General features: G+C 41.4%; 1 protein-coding gene across 3 annotated transcripts in view; it reads left to right on the forward strand.

Moving 5' to 3' along the window:
- Positions 1 to 17,775, forward strand: part of IQGAP2 (IQ motif containing GTPase activating protein 2) — a 286,377-nt gene that overhangs the window by 240,318 nt on the left and 28,284 nt on the right. For all 3 annotated transcript variants that reach the window (XM_060295905.1, XM_030846123.2, XM_060295906.1), the window contains 6 exons: positions 7,386 to 7,535; positions 10,554 to 10,717; positions 12,913 to 13,137; positions 14,369 to 14,509; positions 14,860 to 14,944; positions 15,588 to 15,820. In XM_060295905.1, coding sequence (XP_060151888.1) covers positions 7,386 to 7,535; positions 10,554 to 10,717; positions 12,913 to 13,137; positions 14,369 to 14,509; positions 14,860 to 14,944; positions 15,588 to 15,820 — 998 coding nt within the window. The remainder of the gene's footprint in view (positions 1 to 7,385; positions 7,536 to 10,553; positions 10,718 to 12,912; positions 13,138 to 14,368; positions 14,510 to 14,859; positions 14,945 to 15,587; positions 15,821 to 17,775) is intronic.

Raw genomic sequence — 17,775 nt, forward strand, 5'->3', positions numbered from 1 at the left:
TTTGACCTTCGTGAATGACCAGCGGGACATTAAAAAAGCCAGCCATGCGAGATGTGGACAGTTATTTACACAGGACCATCCTACAAACTGCAGGACAGCAGAGCATCTGTCCTCCCCAGGCCCCGCTTACTGGAAGCCAGTGGTGTCTCCAATCCATCAGATGTTAGCCCTCCCCAATCCACATTTCCAAAATGACCCCCTACAGAGTGGCATTTCCCTAATAATAGCCTCCAAGTAAATAATGCTGTAGTTTTGTATCTGTGAGAAACCTGCCAGTGTCAAAGCTCCCCAAAACTATGTGAAAAGTGTCATTTTTACCCAAGAAAAGGAGATTTCCAGGGTAAGACCTCTCTCCATGTCCCTGTTCCCATGCCACGTCAGTTTTCAAAAAACCAACAGGGCAGGGCAGGGCAAGTTGACCCTCCGGATGCCCTGAGAAGGCTACAGTGGGTCACAGGTAGAGAGCCAGCTTCTGGTGTGGTTCTGGAAAACTACCAGGTGAGCAGGCACGGGACGCTACCAGCTAAGTGGACATGGGAACGCCTCACTCTTGTCTCCGGCCCTCACAGAGATACCAGCAAAATAGTGCCGAGCAAATAAGGAAGTGAGAGCAACTCGTGAGACAGGAAATGATCATCTTTTCTAAATATTAAGGGAAAAAACTACAAATTTAAAAGTTCTGCTTTTAACTCTATTTTCATTGTTTTATCCAGAAAAACAATAGTACGTTAGTCTTTAAAAAAAAATAATAATGTGTTTGTATTGTTGGATACATATGAAAACTTTTAAAGTATAATATATTCCAGAAGGTCCTTCAGAGAATGCCTTTTATAGCTTTACACTGCTGTTGTACCCTACTCCCATAAAGTTGTAAACAGGAAATGCCTTGCCTTTTAAAATAAAGGCTTAGTTGCAGTAGAAATATGTAGCTTGTGGAAATACAAATGTGGCAGATTTTCGGATCTTTACGAGTGTTTAAGATTTTTTAAAGCATTCCTAATTGTTAGCATTGTGAAACAAAGTTAATTTTTCACTTTATATTTTCAAACACCAAATATTTATCAAACACTGATTAGAAGTTAAACTAATGATTCTCAAGGACGTACTCTTTTGTCTTATCATTAATAGTAGCATTTTTGGTTTGATGATAAGAATAGTGCAGTTGAAGTTTTATTTACAGTAGTGAAATAATGGGGAACAACCCAAACCCGAAAACAACAGAGGACAGTAGAACCAGTCTGACATGTATGTTACACAGCCACTAAAAATAACGTTTCTGAAGAATATTTAAGGGCAGGGGAAAGGGTTGCAATATAATGGAGAAGAAAATAGTGCCTAAAACAGTACGATTTCATTTATTGTAAAAAGTAGATATACACTTAAGCTAAAAGAAAAAAATTAAGCTCTTTTTCTTTGCATGGTAGAATTAGCCATATATATATATATTTTTTTTTAACATCTTTATTGGAGTAAAATTGCTTTACAGTGTTGTGTTAGTTTCTGCTGTATAACAAAGTGAATCAGCTATATGTATACATGTATCCCCATATCCCCTCCCTCTTGTGTCTCCCTCCCACCCTCCGCATCCCACCCCTCTAGGTGGTCACAAAGCACAGAGCTGATCCCCCTGTGCTATGCAGCTGCTTCCCACTAGCTATCTATTTTGTATTTGGTAGTGTATATATTCCATGCCACTCTCTCACTTCGTCCCAGCTTACCCTTCCCCCTCCCCGTGTCCTCAAGTCCATTCTCTACGTCTGCGTCTTTATTCCTGTCCTGCCCCAGGTTCATCAGAACCTTTTTTTTTTTAGATTCCATATATATGTGTTAGCATATGATATTTGTTCTTGTCTTTCTGACTTACTTCGTATGACAGACTCTAAGTCCATCCACCTCACTACAAATAACTCAGTTTTGTTTTTTTTATGGCTGAGTAATATTCCATTGTATATATGTGCCACATCTTCTTTGTCCATTCATCTGTCGATGGACCCTTAGGTTGCTTCCATGTCCTGGTATAGTTTTTAATTTTTTTAACAATAAGCATATGTTGAGAAAAAAGTTTAAAGGGACGTGGCTTAGTTCTTACAGAGCAACTCTAGCTCTCTCTAGTAACCATGTGTCTTACAATTCTTTTAAAATTGGCGTTCCTTCTGGAAACCTCAGAAAGTCAGTGGGCAAGTGAGTGAAGTAGCTAATGTTGGTTTTAAGCAAAAGAAGAGGTTTGGAAATGGAGACAGACAGCTGAAGTAGAAGTTTCTGGGAGGCATAGGGAGGAAGAAAGGTCTAGATTCAAACTAGCTTGAAGGAAAACCTAAGTAGAAATTGAAAGTAATCTTGAATTGCTAAAATTCCTATTGATGGGTGTGTCGTATCCCGTGAGTGCAGACTTGTAGGCCAAGGCTGTCTGTAACCCAGGATTGAAATTTATTGTATTGCTTAATTGTATTGTATTGCTTAACTTCTTTGCTTCTTTATGAGCATATTTCCTTGGGTATGTTCCTTAACCTCTCTAAGCCTTATTTTTCTTCACTGGAAAATGTGCTAAGTGTCCTACGTGGATTGTTTTTTTGTTTGTTTTTTTGTTTGTTTGTTTTGCGGTACGTGGGCCTCTCACTGTTGTGGCCTCTCCCGTTGTGGAGCACAGGCTCCGGACGCGCATGCTCAGTGGCCGTGGCTCACAGGCCCAGCCGCTCCACGGCATGTGGGATCTTCCCGGACCGGGGCACGAACCCGTGTCCCCTGCATCGGCAGGCGGACTCTCAACCACTGCGCCACCAGGGAAGCCAAATGGATTGTTTTTATCTCCACAGAAGCTCAGTAAGATTGCTATCATTAAGCCCATTTTATAGATTTAAGGAAACTGAGTCTTAGAGAGGTTAACCTGAGCAAGGTCACAAAACTAACTGTGTTTTGCAGATACTCGTATTTTTATGACTCCAAAGCCCAAGCCCTTTGTCTTAGTCCACACCTTCTACAAAAGTGCGTATACTCTAGCATATTACCTGCATGCGGATATCCTGTTACCAGGGGAAGGGAAAAGATGGTGGCAACTAAGGCAACATTGAGATGTGGGAATATTATGAACAAGTTAAATACTGTTGCTCCTTCGAACCAGTATTCCTCAAATGTTCAATATTTATTGATAAGAATGGAGGACATTGGGCTTCCCTGGTGACACAGTGGTTGGGGGTCCGCCTGCCGATGCAGGGGACGTGGGTTCGTGCCCCGGTTCAGGAAGATCCCACATGCCGCGGAGCGGCTGGGCCCGTGAGCCATGGCCTCTGAGCCTGCGCGTCCGGAGCCTGTGCTCCGCAATGGGAAAGGCCACAACAGTGAGAGGCCCGCATACCGCAAAAAAGAAAAAAAAAAGAATAGAGGACATGAGATTTCTATTAATAAAAAGCATATGCCTCTCTTTGGAACGCCTGTCTGGGTTGGCCTTTGTCCCCTTCTTCAAGCTTTCCAAGGCAAACCTCCATTCACACCAGAGCTTTTGTGAGCCAGGTGTAATTTCACAGGAAAGACAGAAGAAGGGCTTATCCCATTGAAGCGTGCTGCTCTGTACTTGGATCTCCAGCAGACAGACGGTTCCCGTGGCACAGCTGCTGGCTCTCCTCTCCCCTCCCACTTCCCCTCCAGGGCTCAGCATTTGACTCTGCTCTTTCCCTTCCTCCAGTGCTCTTCCTGTGCTGTCTTCACCAAATCTGTTAATAATGCGAAGGAACTTGGTTCTGCCCTAGCGCTTGCTTACCACCCCACCCTCTGTTCTCTTCTGTATATGTCAAAAACATTACCCTAAAGATGAAGTCTGCAGCAAAACAAAGGAATAGCCTCCAGTTTCCAGAGCTACTTCCACTGCAAGTAGTTGGGGGACATCGGGGGTGAGGGGGGCCGGTGATGGGGAGGTTAAGTACCAAGATTTTTTTTCTTCCGTATATTTAAAATCAAGATAATCAATTTATTCCATGTATTTGGGGGAATTGAATCTCTACACATCACCAGTTATCTGAAGAGGAGAAACCTGAGTTAAATGGAACCGTAAGCCAGTTAGTCTAGTGATGTCTTAGGACTTCTTATAGATAAGGGTACCAGGCCACCGCCTGCCTGGACTTCTCCTGAACCTCCATCTGGGGGCACCTACGCTTCCTTTCTTCATCTTGAATGTGATTTATATATCTGTGAAAGAAGGGGGGAAGTGTCGCCTTCTTAAAATTTTTGTAGAAATGAAAATCAAATTCCTTCTCTTTCCCCATATAAACAATTAGGGGAACAGAAGTAAAGGATTAAGTCAAGTTACCCCACTCTAAGCTGAGAATAAAGAAGAATAAAGTCATAAACCTTGAAGGCAATGGATATAACCACATAGAACTATCTAATCTCAATGCTCCAAGGGTTGTTTTTGTTTTTTTTTTTCTACCTATGAGCTGACCCCAGCTATGGGAGAAGGGGGTGCTGAGCGGTGAATAGATTTGGAGCTTGTCCTGTACAGTGGTTCTCATCTGCAGGGATAATTGGAAATGGGGACAGGCACATTTTTTGTTGTCAAAATGACAGGAGTCCCTACTGGCATTTGGTGGAGAAGGGCCCAGGATGCAAGATGGGCAGCAGTGCTTGCACAGCAAAGCATGGTAGTGCCTGAAATGCCCGGAGGGCCCCCCTCGGGACTGGTGGTGGAGAATCCTGATACTGGCTGCAAACAGAGTCCTCATGTGGAGGCTGGGCTAAGAGCTCAGGGAAGCAGATGGAAGAAGTTTTAGGAAAAACAACTTTCTTGCCACCTATGCTCTGGGACAGTGACCCAGTGTTCAGTGGCAAAGGAGGCATTCTAGAGCTGTGGCTTTCATGCAAGTCACATTCCATTAGTGAGTCATGAAATCAATTTAGTGTATCACTTCAGCAGATTTTAAAAATGAAATAGAAAAAAAGCAAATTGAAACGGTCAAAGTGTGTCCCAGTAGTAAGAATAAGCATCCTTTCGTATAGTGTTGTGTGGGTAAGTTTGCCAATAAAAGACATAAAATGTATTTTTTACTGTGGGTTTCTGTAAAAATGTTTGGTAGATCCATGTCTAAACGATCTACTCTGGTTCATGAGCCTTTAAGCCCCTGAAGGGACACAGTAACCTCAGTGACCTCTTGACAATGTTTCCAGCCACACATTTTCCACATTTCCCTGTAAATAAAGGAGCATGGTTGGGAGGGAAAACCCTTAACTTTGTTAAATATTTAGAGGCTTCTCTTCCCTTCCATTTCTAATTTCTACATTGCATATGTTTTGCAAGTGCTTCTATAGTTTCGAAAGATATAATTCATTCTTTGAAAGGTTACAGTTTAGTAGTGTTTAGTATATTCCCAAAATTGGACAACGATCACCTCTCTCTGACTCTAGAACATTTCGTCACCCCAAAAAGAAACCCCAAAGAAAATGTTCTGGAATTGGATTGTGGTGACAGTTGCACAACCTTGCGACTAGATGGAACACCACTGAATTGTACTCTTTAAAAAGATGAATTGTATAGTAAATGAATAATATTTCAATAGAAAAAATACCCATATTCATGAACAGTCGTTACCTATTCACTCCAACCCCCAGCCACAGCAACCTTTAGTATACATTCTATCTTGATAGATTTGCCTGTTCTGGTTTTTCATATTAATAGAGTCACACAATATGTCATCTGTTGTGACCAGCTTCTTTCACTTAGCATAGTGTTGGGGTTTTTTTTTGCGGTACGCGGGCCTCTCACTGTTGTGGCCTCTCCCGTTGCGGAGCACAGGCTCCGGACGCGCAGGCTCAGCGGCCATGGCTCACGGGCCCAGCCGCTCCGCGGCATGTGGGATCTTCCCGGACCGGGGCACGAACCCACGTCCCCTGCATCGGCAGGCGGACTCTCAACCACTGCGCCACCAGGGAAGCCCATAGTGTTTTTAAAGTTCGCTATTTTGTAGTAGCATAAATCAGTCCTTCATTCCTCTTTACTGATCAATAACATTCCAGTGTGTGGATACACCACATTTTGTTTGCCCATTTATCAGTTGATGGACACTTGAGTTGTTCCCTCTTTTCAGCTGTTATGAGTAATTCTGCTATGAGCATTCATGTACATGTTTTTCTGTGGACATATGTTTTCAGTTCTCTTCAGTATATAGCGGACAGTGAAGTTGCAGGGTCGCATGGTCACCTGTGTTTAACTTCTGAGGAGCTGCCAAATAACTGTTAACGTTGAGCATCTCTTCATGTGCTTATTAGCCACTTGTAGGTCTTCTTTGGGAAAACGTCTGTTCACATCCTTTGCCCATTTTTTAATTGGGTTATTTGTCTTTTTATTTTTGAGATGTAGGAGTTCTTTATAGTATATTGTGGATACAAGTCCCTTATCTAAGAAATGATTTGCAAATATTTTCTCTCATTCTATGGGTTTTCTTTATTGATAATGTACTTTGAAGCACAAAGATTATAATTTTTATGAAGTCCACTTTATTTTTTTCTTTTGTTGCTAGTGCTTTTGGTGTCGTATGTAAGAAACCATTATCTACATGCACAATGATGCATGTACAAGAAGGCTCCCTACACACTCTGAAATAGTAATAAAATGTAAAGAAACTAACTGTCTATCAAAAGGAATATGATTAAATAAATTATCACACACACACCCCTCAAAGAAACCATTGCTTAATCCAGGGTAACAAATATTTTTGCCTAGGTTTTCTTGGAAGAGTTTTATAGTTTTAGCTCCTACATTTAGTTCTTTGATCTCTTTTTTTTTTTATATCTTTATTGGAGTATAATTGCTTTACAATGGTGTGTTAGTTTCTGCTTTATAACAAAGTGAATCAGTTATACATATACATATGTTCCCATATCTCTTCCTTCTTGCATCTCCCTCCCTCCCACCCTCCGTATCCCACCCCTCTAGGTGGTCACAAAGCACTGAGCTGATCTCCCTGTGCTATGTGGCTGCTTCCCACTAGCTATCTATTTTACGTTTGGTACTGTATATATGTCTATGCCACTCTCACTTTGTTTTGAGTTAATTTTTGTTTATGGGATGAGGTCTAACTTCTTTCTTTTGAACCTGGATATCCAATTGTCCCAGCATCATTTTTTGAAAGATTATCCTCTCCCTATTGAATTGTCTTGGGACCTACATTACATCCTAAGAACAAATGCGTACAGCTTTGGAGAACAAATATTACAAAAGCCAAATTCACCTACAATTTGGATTTTCTTAATTTCTTTAACATTCTCTGTCCGTTTGTTTCTTCTTGAGGGAAATGTGGAAAATTAATCTTTCCAACTGTGTGTGTCTCAGGGTGTCTGAGAAGGAAGGAGGTCAAGAGTACCAGCATAAAAAGTAGTAATTTCATAAAAATTTTTTCCAGGATGTAATTTCACACAGAACAAAACTGAATAAGAAAAAAGGTGGAGAAATGCAAATACTGAATAACGCTGACAACCAAGGGATCAAAAGTTTGAGTAAGGAGAGAAGAAAAACACTGGAAACATATCAGCAGCTTTTTTATCTTTTACAGGTGAGAACAATTTCTTTCACTGTGAGTTTTGGGTAAGTGCTATGTCCCCGTTGGTGTTTTACAGTAGGTCTTGTCTCATGCTAAGGCTATAATAGTTTACATGTTCTGAGCACTATTAAGTACCAAGTGCTATTCTAGGTGCTTTGTACACATTATCTCATTTTAATTCTTAGTACAACCCTGGGAACCATCAAAAAATAATTTACTGATATTCCTGTATTACATGTGAGAAAACTGAGACACAGCCAGGAAATGGTAAAACAAGGGTATTGGGACCCTGACAGTTTGACTTAAAACTTCAGTCACGCTCTTCATGACTACATTATACTGCAGTTATCGGCAGAAACAGTATAAATCTAATAATAACATAAGCAGATGCTGTCAAACATGAAAAAATTAAAGTAACGGTATGAAAAACAGATCTGTACCAGGACCAGACTGCCCTTCTTTTGAGGAAGGAGCCAGAGAGTTTGGATTAGGGAAATGGGATTCCTTTTTTATTTCATTATTTCCATGGCATGACTGTGATCTAAGTGAACAGTAATTTTCCATTGCTTCAAGAGTGTGGGTGAGAACTAAGCTGAACTGGTTAGGGCTGGACTCTGTCTGGTGGACTAGTTTTTTGTTTGTTTGACCATTGATCAACCTCATCCGCCCACCCACACATACAATTAGTCCCAAAGGAAACAGTGAGAGATAGAAACAGAGCCTCCCCTCGGCAGGAAAACTTTCCCAAAAAAGATGGATCAGCAGTTCTTCCTTGAAAGTCAGGTGTCCCTGGGGCCGCTGCTGGTGGCAGTGATTCCGTCAAGGCGTGGAGATGCTTGAATCTTTGCTTGAGGACGTCGCTGGCATTAGGTGCACAGAGAACACATTACCCAAAATATAAATGAGGTGTGGCTAGTCCCGTTGAGAGAAGAGACGTTAATTTGGGTAGAGTTGAGAATTCTCTACTTAGTGGCGAACAGGTGTAGTACTCCAGATGTCCACCATGTGGCAGCATAGAAGGAAAAATGTTAAAACAGAATTGTCCATGGAATCCAGTGCTTAACAACAGCTTCCTTTCCAGAAAGAAAGGGGGCTCGCACTAGGCAGGGGAAGGTTTTTTGTCTGCTGAAATTAGGTTAATAGGCATCCACCAGTTATAAATGTAATCTTAAGCATTTATCATTTTTTTATTAATTTTTACAATGTTGTTAGTTTCTACTCTACAGCAAAGTGAATCAGCTATACGTATACATATATCCCCTCTTTTTTGGATTTCCTTCCCATTTAGGTCACCACAGAGCATTGAGTAGAGTTCCCTGTACTATACAGTAGGTTCTCACATTTATCACTTTTGACATCCATGAACTTCCAAGTGTACGAAGCTTCTTTAGGATTTAGTTTTCTATTGTTGGGTTTTGATAGAATTTGTGTCATTTAGGAAGGTGAAAATTTAGTCGCTGGCCTAAGATTTGTATAGTTTACCCTGTTATGTAAGTGGAGGCTCATTAATGGGAAGGAGAAAAAGCATAGGAGCGTGTTTAGAATAATTCCACAAGGTTTATTCCCTAAACGATCCAAAACTGATAGAACCAGAGCATGACTGTTCAGTTGTACTGAGTGAAGTGTCAAAAAATCATTTATTTTTCTTCACCTTTTCTCCTGTCTGCTTTGGAGACATTAACCCAAGACCAATAAGGAAGCTATAGAAGAGCAAACGGCGTGGATCCCTTTCGCCTTTGGCGATTCTTAGCCAAAGTAGCAGGTCAGCTAGTGTAGGTTTTGCTATGGGCTTGTCTCTTCTGTATGAGCCTAAATTTAAAGTTTTTAGGTCATCGGAGAGGAATGAGGCTTCTTTGGCTTTAGAGTAATTTTCCTTTCTCAAAAGCCGATATGCTTAGTGTGGGAAAAGAATCACCCCAGAATGCTAAGAAAAAGGTTGTCCTGAGCTGCTTATTCATAAAATTTCAGCCAGTCATTATGAGCTTGAAAGTAAATCTAAGTGGTAAACTAAACTAGAATTAGGGTTTTCTTAAAATTTTTAAAGCCAAACTGCTTGAGACTCTTAAATACTGGTCTCCATGTATGGAAAATTTTCTTTTCTCATCGGAAGGAGGATAAAGAGTAGGACTATCAAATTTCTCTGTCACCTTAATATTATGTTTTTTTCTTCTAACCTCCATCTGGTGTAACTCCTTCAGAAAAACCACATTACCACAAAGACTGGTGCTACATCTCCTGAACTCCATCCTAAGCTGAACTACATGTCAAGTTTTTTTTAATTCTTGTCCATCTTTAAATTTTTTTTTAATTTAAAGAGATTCTCTCTTCGGATACCAGGTCTATCAGCCACCCCCTTCTCTCTTCTCTTCTTTTTATCTTAGCCTTCTGGGGTGGTTCTTTTCCCACAGTAAGCATATGGGCTTCTTGTCAGGTTCTTCTGGCATTTCCCCCATGAACTATCCTGACCTTCACCCCTCTGTTCAGCCTCCCTGCCTCACTCCTACCTTCTCGTGCTTTCTAAAACGTCATGGCCATCCCACTGTCTCCACATGTAAATGTATCCTTTTCTTTTTCTTTCTTGTCTCAGAATATGGGATATGTTTCCTTCTATTCATTCATCAGTCCTTCTAGAACAGTCTATCTGGCTGAGCCCTTGGTCCCTTCTTGCCAGTCTCTTCGGATACCAGATCTATCAGCCACCCCCCGCCTCCTGTGTTTCCACAATAAATATTACGGTGTGGCTCCAAATGGTGTAGAGTGTACATAATACAATTATACTCCATTAAATATGTCATGATATAGTATATAAAATTTAAATCCTACCGTAACTTTCTAGCATAACTTCCTATAGTTTAGTATTAGTATTACCTGCTACCTTTTAAAGTCTTAATATGTGCCAGATACTCTTCTATATGCTTTATACATAATAAGTCATTAAAGTGCAAGGAACTGGGGACTCCTCTCTGCTTTTAATAATATATTAACATATAGTTTTGTGGGGGGGTGTTTCTTCTTCTCACTTTCCTTCAGACAAATCCTTTGTACCTCGCTAAGCTGATTTTCCAGATGCCACAGAACAAGTCAACTAAATTTATGGATACTGTTATTTTCACCCTATACAATTACGCTTCCAATCAACGGGAAGAATATCTACTCCTCAAGCTTTTCAAAACTGCTCTGGAGGAAGAAATAAAGTATGTATATAAGTATATATGTAAAAATACCAATACCTTTTGTTAGTGGTGGCTATCTCTGATTTACTAAAATAATTTTAAAGTTATTCTTATAAGTTATTTATACATATTAAAATTATCAAATTTCTTGAGAAATTGCCACATCATCATAGATATATTCAGGTACAGCTTTCTCCCAGCAGTGATATCTTTTCTAATGCTAAATTCACTCTTGATTTTGCAAGTGTACAAAGCTCTTTGAAAGTCAGTGAGGGCTTCCCTGGTGGCACAGTGGTTAAGAATCCCCCTGCCAGTGCAGGGGACACGGGTTCAAGCCCTGGTCCGGGATCCTGCATACTGTGGAGCAGCTACGCCTGTGCGCCACAACTGCTGAGCCTGCGCTCTAGAGCCCGCGAGCCACAACTACTAAAGCCCATGCACCTCGTGCTCTGCGACAAGAGAAGCCACCGCAATGAGAAGCCCGTGCACCGCAACGAAGAGTAGCCCCCGCTCACTGCAACTAGAGGAACCTCGCGCGCAACAACGAAGACCCAATGCAGCCAAAAATAAATAAATAAAATAAATACATTTATATTAAGAAAAAGTCAGTGAGAAAACCTAATTAAAATTATGTGAGTAGTAAAGCCATAAACAGATGAGGATAATGATCTCTGCTAAACAGTTTTTCCTTCTTACTGGAATTTAAGCTGCTGCTAATTTATTTTTTACTCAGTTAATGTAAAACATGTGTAGGCAGCTATAATGAATTGGGGGGGGGGACCCATGAGAAATGCCCTTCGCCAACTAGATGGATCTTAACTGTCTTCCTTACTTCTGGATCCCTTAAGCGATGCTAATCCTATAGGTCTCTGAAGCTATTAGCCAGGCACCTCTGCCCTCATGCTGTCTATAAGGCAGCATGAGAAATAGGATTCATGAGAAATAGCAATGCTATGCAGTAGAATCAGGTAAGTACTAAATGAATGATAAGCACAGTGTAACAGATCAGAAGGATGGAAAGTAAAGTGCCAATGCAGTCAATCGATAAAGATTGTATGGAAGAGGAAGGAGTTGACCCCAAACCTTGAAGAATATCTACAGTTTTTATAAAAAGAAATGGAAAAGGGAAATAAGGCACTATGGTGCTAGAAACAGTATGGGCCAGGGGGCAAGAAAGAAAATAGATTAGTCTAGCCAAGAGGTGACTTAATTAGTGACCACCAGGAAAGTAAGGTTGGGCCAGATCATGGGAGACATTGAGTATAGGCCCAAGTGCTGAGGCTCTTTTTACTTTCTGGGAAGGTGTGCAAGGTTTTTGACGTGACCACATTGAGTTTTTAGAAGATTGATCTATCTGCTAGCCACATATGAACAGGATGAATTGGAGCTACATAGTTCAGGGAAATGGGCGGGGGGGCCGCGGGGGCATGCATAGGAAAAAGGCACAGATGAGATTTTCAACACTGAGTTTGAGTTTTAGGTGTAGAACATGTGGGTGAAATATTTCTAATATCCAGCAGAATACTGGAAATTCAAGGCTAACTCCCAGGAAAGAGACAGGGAGCATCCTTACTTGTATACCGTCACCCAGTATTATTATTAGTCTAGGTCGATTTTTAGTTCATTCCTGCCTTCTAGATTGGAATTAAAGCTGAGAAATTATTTTTAGACCCTTAAATTTCTTGAATAAGTCATCTTACAAATGATAGCTTCCTTTTTTTTTTTTTTAGCTTCCTTTTTTTTTAAATAAAAATAATAATCAGGGGATTCTGAGACCCACTTTACTAATGGACACTCAGTCTTCCAATAGCCCTGATAAATTAGAATCAGGACATGCCTTGTAGATCCTGCTCTACAGGCCCTGTTACCACTGCAAACCTTTAGCCAGATAGGTCAGGCATGTTGTCTAGTGATGGAGGCAGATAGAATGGTCATACTTAGAGAGAAAGCTTTGCCTTAACTTCCCACAAGTTTCAGACTCAGAGGTTGTATTACAAAAGACAGCATGTGGGCCACGTCCACCAAAAGTCTCCTTTGGCTCAGGTGTGCTCACCAAATAGAGATGGGAGATAGCTTCCTTTTAAATCACACCGTCTTTGATCTTCAATGGAGAAAAATACAACCCCCCAAAGCCCTTGCCCGCCAGAGAGAATATACACTGTTTAAAACTCTATGCATAGAGGCAAACCATTTTGTTTGGTCTGGGCGTTTTTTAGATCAAAGGTGGACCAGGTCCAGGACATAGTTACTGGGAACCCTACAGTCATCAAGATGGTCGTCAGCTTCAACAGAGGTGCCCGTGGACAGAACACACTGCGCCAGCTTCTGGCTCCGGTGGTGAAAGAGATCATCGATGACAAATCCCTGATCATCAACACAAGCCCCGTCGAGGTGTACAAGGCCTGGGTGAACCAACTAGAAACACAGACTGGAGAAGCCAGGTAGCAAAGCCTGGGCGATGGTGGTTTTCAGTTGTGTTTTATGATCATTTTTATGTGTATGTTTATACATACTCTTAAGCTCTGTTAAGCTCTGTTAAAAGAACAAAATTCACTGTGCAAAGTCGGTTTTCAATCTAAGATGTTGTTACCTCCCTTAACATACCCACGCAGGCCACGCTCTTGGACTCCTTCTCATCGTAGCGGTACATGGTATTTTCAGATTTCGGTACCAGTTGATTCCCAAAGCCACAATTTCTGTAGTTCTCTCCCTTCGTTTTTCTTTGTTGTTTCTAAACCCAGGCCTAGACCTAGACATAGACCTCTTCACCTGATAATACCTACTTTTTTTTTTTTTTAACAATTACCAAGTGAGTAACTTGAACATGTAAGCCTCAACAAGCCGGGTGGGATTGGCTCATTCTAGGTAGCGGTCTGTTGATCCAGGCAATCCCAGCTTTTAATTTCCTGCAGAAGGATGCCATGTGAAATCATTAAGATATGCACAGAGAATTACATGGGTGGTTGTCACAGCACTGTTTGTAATCACAAAAGTTGGGGAAGGTCAAAATATTTAGCTTTGGGGAATCTGTTAAACAAATGTTTATATAACAATCGAGTAGTAAGTAACTTTGGAATGGTGGTATAGAAATATATTTGTTGCCTGGGTAAACTGTTCATGGCATAGTTCTTGGTTGTAGTTTGGTACAATGACTCATTTTCTGTATCAAAACAAATATGCACGTATATACACACACGTAAGATCTATATGGGATCTTTATAGACACGAACTGCATTACACCCATATACACACATGCGTGGCAGAGGACCGGAAAGTTATACACTAAAATAAGGAAAAGTAGTTGTCTCTGGGGTCAGTATTGTTTTCTTGTTGGCTTATATGCAAATTTTTCTGTAAAGAACATACTGCTCTTTATAATTTAAAAGAGAGAGGGGGAGAGAGAGAGAGAAAGTTAGCTGGGTCTACGTTACCTGGGTCTGCCTGTTATTTTGCCAGAAGAGCCCAGATGGAGAGCCTGGAGTCACCCTGCTGTTCTGGTGGCAGAGGGTTCCATGTGGGTTCTCCCCTGCCCCAAGCAAACATTTTATCATCAGAGTTGGTGGGCAAACTCAACTTCACGATACAAAGCTTGATGGTAGAACCAATGTGGCAAGGATACACATGCTTGTACCTAAGCCCCCAGTTAATCGTAAGCCCTCGTTGTGGTTTCAGCAACCTGCCTTACGATGTGACCACAGAACAGGCTCTGACATACCCAGAAGTGAAAAACAAACTGGAGGCCTCCATCGAGAACCTGAGAAGGGTCACCGACAAAGTCCTGAGTTCTATCATTTCTTCCCTTGATCTGCTGCCGTAAGTTGTATACGTAGGAGCTTTAACTTTCTTCGCTAGAATTTCTTGAAATACTATGTAAAATAAACCCCTGTAGTGAAGATAGGCGTTTTCCTCATATTGCATTTACTAGTTTAAATTTTGCCAACATTTGCACTTTAAATTCATAACTGTTCTCCAAAGACGGAGCAGTACAAAACAGCGCTCCAGTACGATCATCCGTGGCAGTCCTGTGATTCCGTTACCATCTCATTTTGTGTTGAATTTTTAGGAAAACTACTTGGCTTTAGTTGACTGGAACAATTGCTGTGTGTTTCTTCCTCACTTAGCCTTTTTCCATTATTTTCTTTTGTCATCTGTTTTCCATGTAGTTATGGATTGAGGTATATAGCCAAAGTACTGAAGAATTCGATCCGTGAGAAATTTCCCGATGCAACAGAAGATGAGCTATTAAAGGTAGATTTTCAAGGGTGATCTCACCATAGCTTCTCTTGGGGGTAGGAGCCAAAATTACCAACACACCATTTTGTAAAATTTTTCCCCTTGTATGACTTTTGTGTGTGTGTGTGTGTGGTACGCGGGCCTCTCACTGTTGTGGCCTCTCCCGTTGTGGAGCGCAGGCTCCGGACCCACAGGCCCAGTGGCCATGGCTCACAGGCCTAGCCGCTCCACGGCATGTGGGATCTCCCCGGACCGGGGCACGAACCCGCGCCCCCTGCATCGGCAGGCGGACTCTCAACCACTGCGCCACCAGGGAAGCCCTGTATGACTTTTTATAATAAGCTACAAGTCTTCTATTCTAATGGCTCTCAAGATTATTGTTATGAGGTTAGTTGGGAGCTCTTATACATTATTGAGGCTCTTTATATTAGAGAATTTGGAGGGGGGGCAGTAGCATATTTTCACCAAAAATAATTTTGTTAACTATATTAATAATGTGTGATTATAGTCACTACCTTTACTTAACTCCTTGTTAAGATTCAGATCGGAGAACGATTTGCTGTCCTGGGAAACGTCAGTTAATATTAACTTTTAAAAAACCCTCCAAACTCTTGAGTTTTCTCTCTCAAAAATAGTCTTTTCTTCTACATCACTCCAGATTGTTGGAAATCTCCTGTACTATCGGTACATGAACCCAGCCATCGTCGCCCCAGACGGCTTTGATATCATCGACATGACAGCCGGAGGTCAGATAAATTCCGACCAGAGGAGAAACTTGGGATCAGTGGCCAAGGTCCTTCAGCATGCAGCCTCCAACAAGCTCTTTGAAGGAGAAAATGAGCATCTCTCATCTATGAACAATTATTTATCAGAGACGTATCAGGAGTTCAGGTGAGAGGTATCGTTACCTTTGGAGAAACTTGCAGGATGGTGGGCAAGAGGAATGTGTTTTCTGTGCCCAGAGCTGGGCTTGGGGGCAGGAACCTCAGGGCATGCATTTCTTGTACTGCTTGTTGCTGTGGGGAAAGAGGAGGGAGGCCGAGCAGGCGGGGTTACTTCTGTCTGGTGTTCCCTATCCCCCCCCCACCCCCAGTGCCCCTGTTACATTGAGTCATCCCCATGTGCATGACTTCTGCTATTGACAAGAAGAAATATTTAATCTTCTTGGTACGCTATAGGCTTGTAGTACTTAGAATTAAAGAAATCAAAATAGCTAACTTCTGCTCTTCTGAACTTAAAAAGAGGGTATCATTTTGTCCATTCAGGAAAGACTTGCCTTGATCTGCATCAAACAATAGCAGGAAACTGAGTATTTGGTTTGGGATGGTTGGGAAAATCCAGCTTCTATGTTTGTTGAGGATTGTGTGTGAACATGTTCTATTCTGTTCTCGAACATCTCTCAGATATGCATGTAAGACTTAAGTCTATTGACTTTATAAGCTCTCCAAATTGTATCATTAATCATTCCACGGGGATACGGGAGGAGGACTGAATCTAGCAGGAAGGTTCACTCACCCTGAAGCTCTCAGAGGAAGAATGTTCATCTTGGCGTTCACTTTCTCTTTTCTGCCATTCAGCCAGTCATACAAGTATGACATCTATGTGGCCTCTTTCACGCCTCACTTGGAAAATGATAATTTCCCATTCCTCAGTTTTCCTCTAGATTAGTGATTTATCTGTTGACAAAGGTAGTTCATGATCATTCCTCTCTTTCTGGAATTTGTGGCCTCTTGTGAGAAATGTTCCCCAAATCCTCTTACTATGGGAAGTCTTGATTTTCTCAAGCTGCTAATTTTAGGTCTCCTCACTGACTAAAAAAGTAACATCCATTTCTTGCAAATCCTTATCTGCTATTAGAACCTCTTTTTGCTTCCTTTTTTCTCAGATTATTCCTACCAAACATGTAAGTTTCCAACTCTTCTTCATTTAAAAGGAAATAAAACCAAAAGCCTCCCCTCATCTCTTAAATTCATCTATTTTTTTTTTCTCTTCCACTCATATTAATCCTTTGTGTTCCTCAGCAACCGTGAAAAGTTACAACCAAAAAAGTGCAGGAAGACCAGTTGTCACGTGGGAGCATGGCTGCCTGCCATTTACCCTGCCCCAGCCTTGGGGTGGGAAGGCACAGGTCTTTCTAGTGTGCAAGCCTTGGGTGCCCTTAGGAGATACACCAAGGATAATTTCAGGCATATGAAACATTTGCAAATTTATAGAATAAAATATCTACTCTACCTGTGCAAAGAATCCCTCCTAAACCATGATCGCAGCACACCTGGCTTTTCTCCATCTCTCTGTTGAAATTTGCTGTAGCTTAAAATAGCAGAGTTTTTAGACTCTGAGCACTGGTGGAAGGGAGCCTTGTATGTATCTGTGTGTCTGGTCTTGACAGCCTTTCCAGCCAGCAACTGTTGTCTGGATCAACGAAGAGTAGAGTAGGCTTAACTTGAATTTTTGTCAAATTGGTAACAGAAACTCTGAAAGGGTGTTGAAATCCCCAGGAGTTTGTGCCAATTAAAGTAGCAAATTTGACTAATTGCTTTATGGATTGTTTTCTCTACAAAGACTTGATTCTTAGATCAGGGAACATCAGTACTGACATTTTTGTGTAGATTTCAGGGGACATTTTTAAAATCGTATTTTTTAAATGACCTGCCCATAGTTTGATTACCTTGGGTCAGTCACAGGGCCTGAGGCCCTAAATGCTCTGTCTGTTCCTTTCTGAGGACCTGGGTCCAACATCCCGAAACATGGACTCGGCTTCGAGGTCCAGAGCCAGCCTTGGAAGGTGCTGGAACAGGTCCCCCGAGGTGTACAGTAGAAAACAAAGCACAGGCCGTCACTGAAGA

The sequence above is a fragment of the Globicephala melas genome, chromosome 3 (assembly GCF_963455315.2).
Source record: "Globicephala melas chromosome 3, mGloMel1.2, whole genome shotgun sequence".
NCBI lineage: Eukaryota > Metazoa > Chordata > Mammalia > Artiodactyla > Delphinidae > Globicephala > Globicephala melas.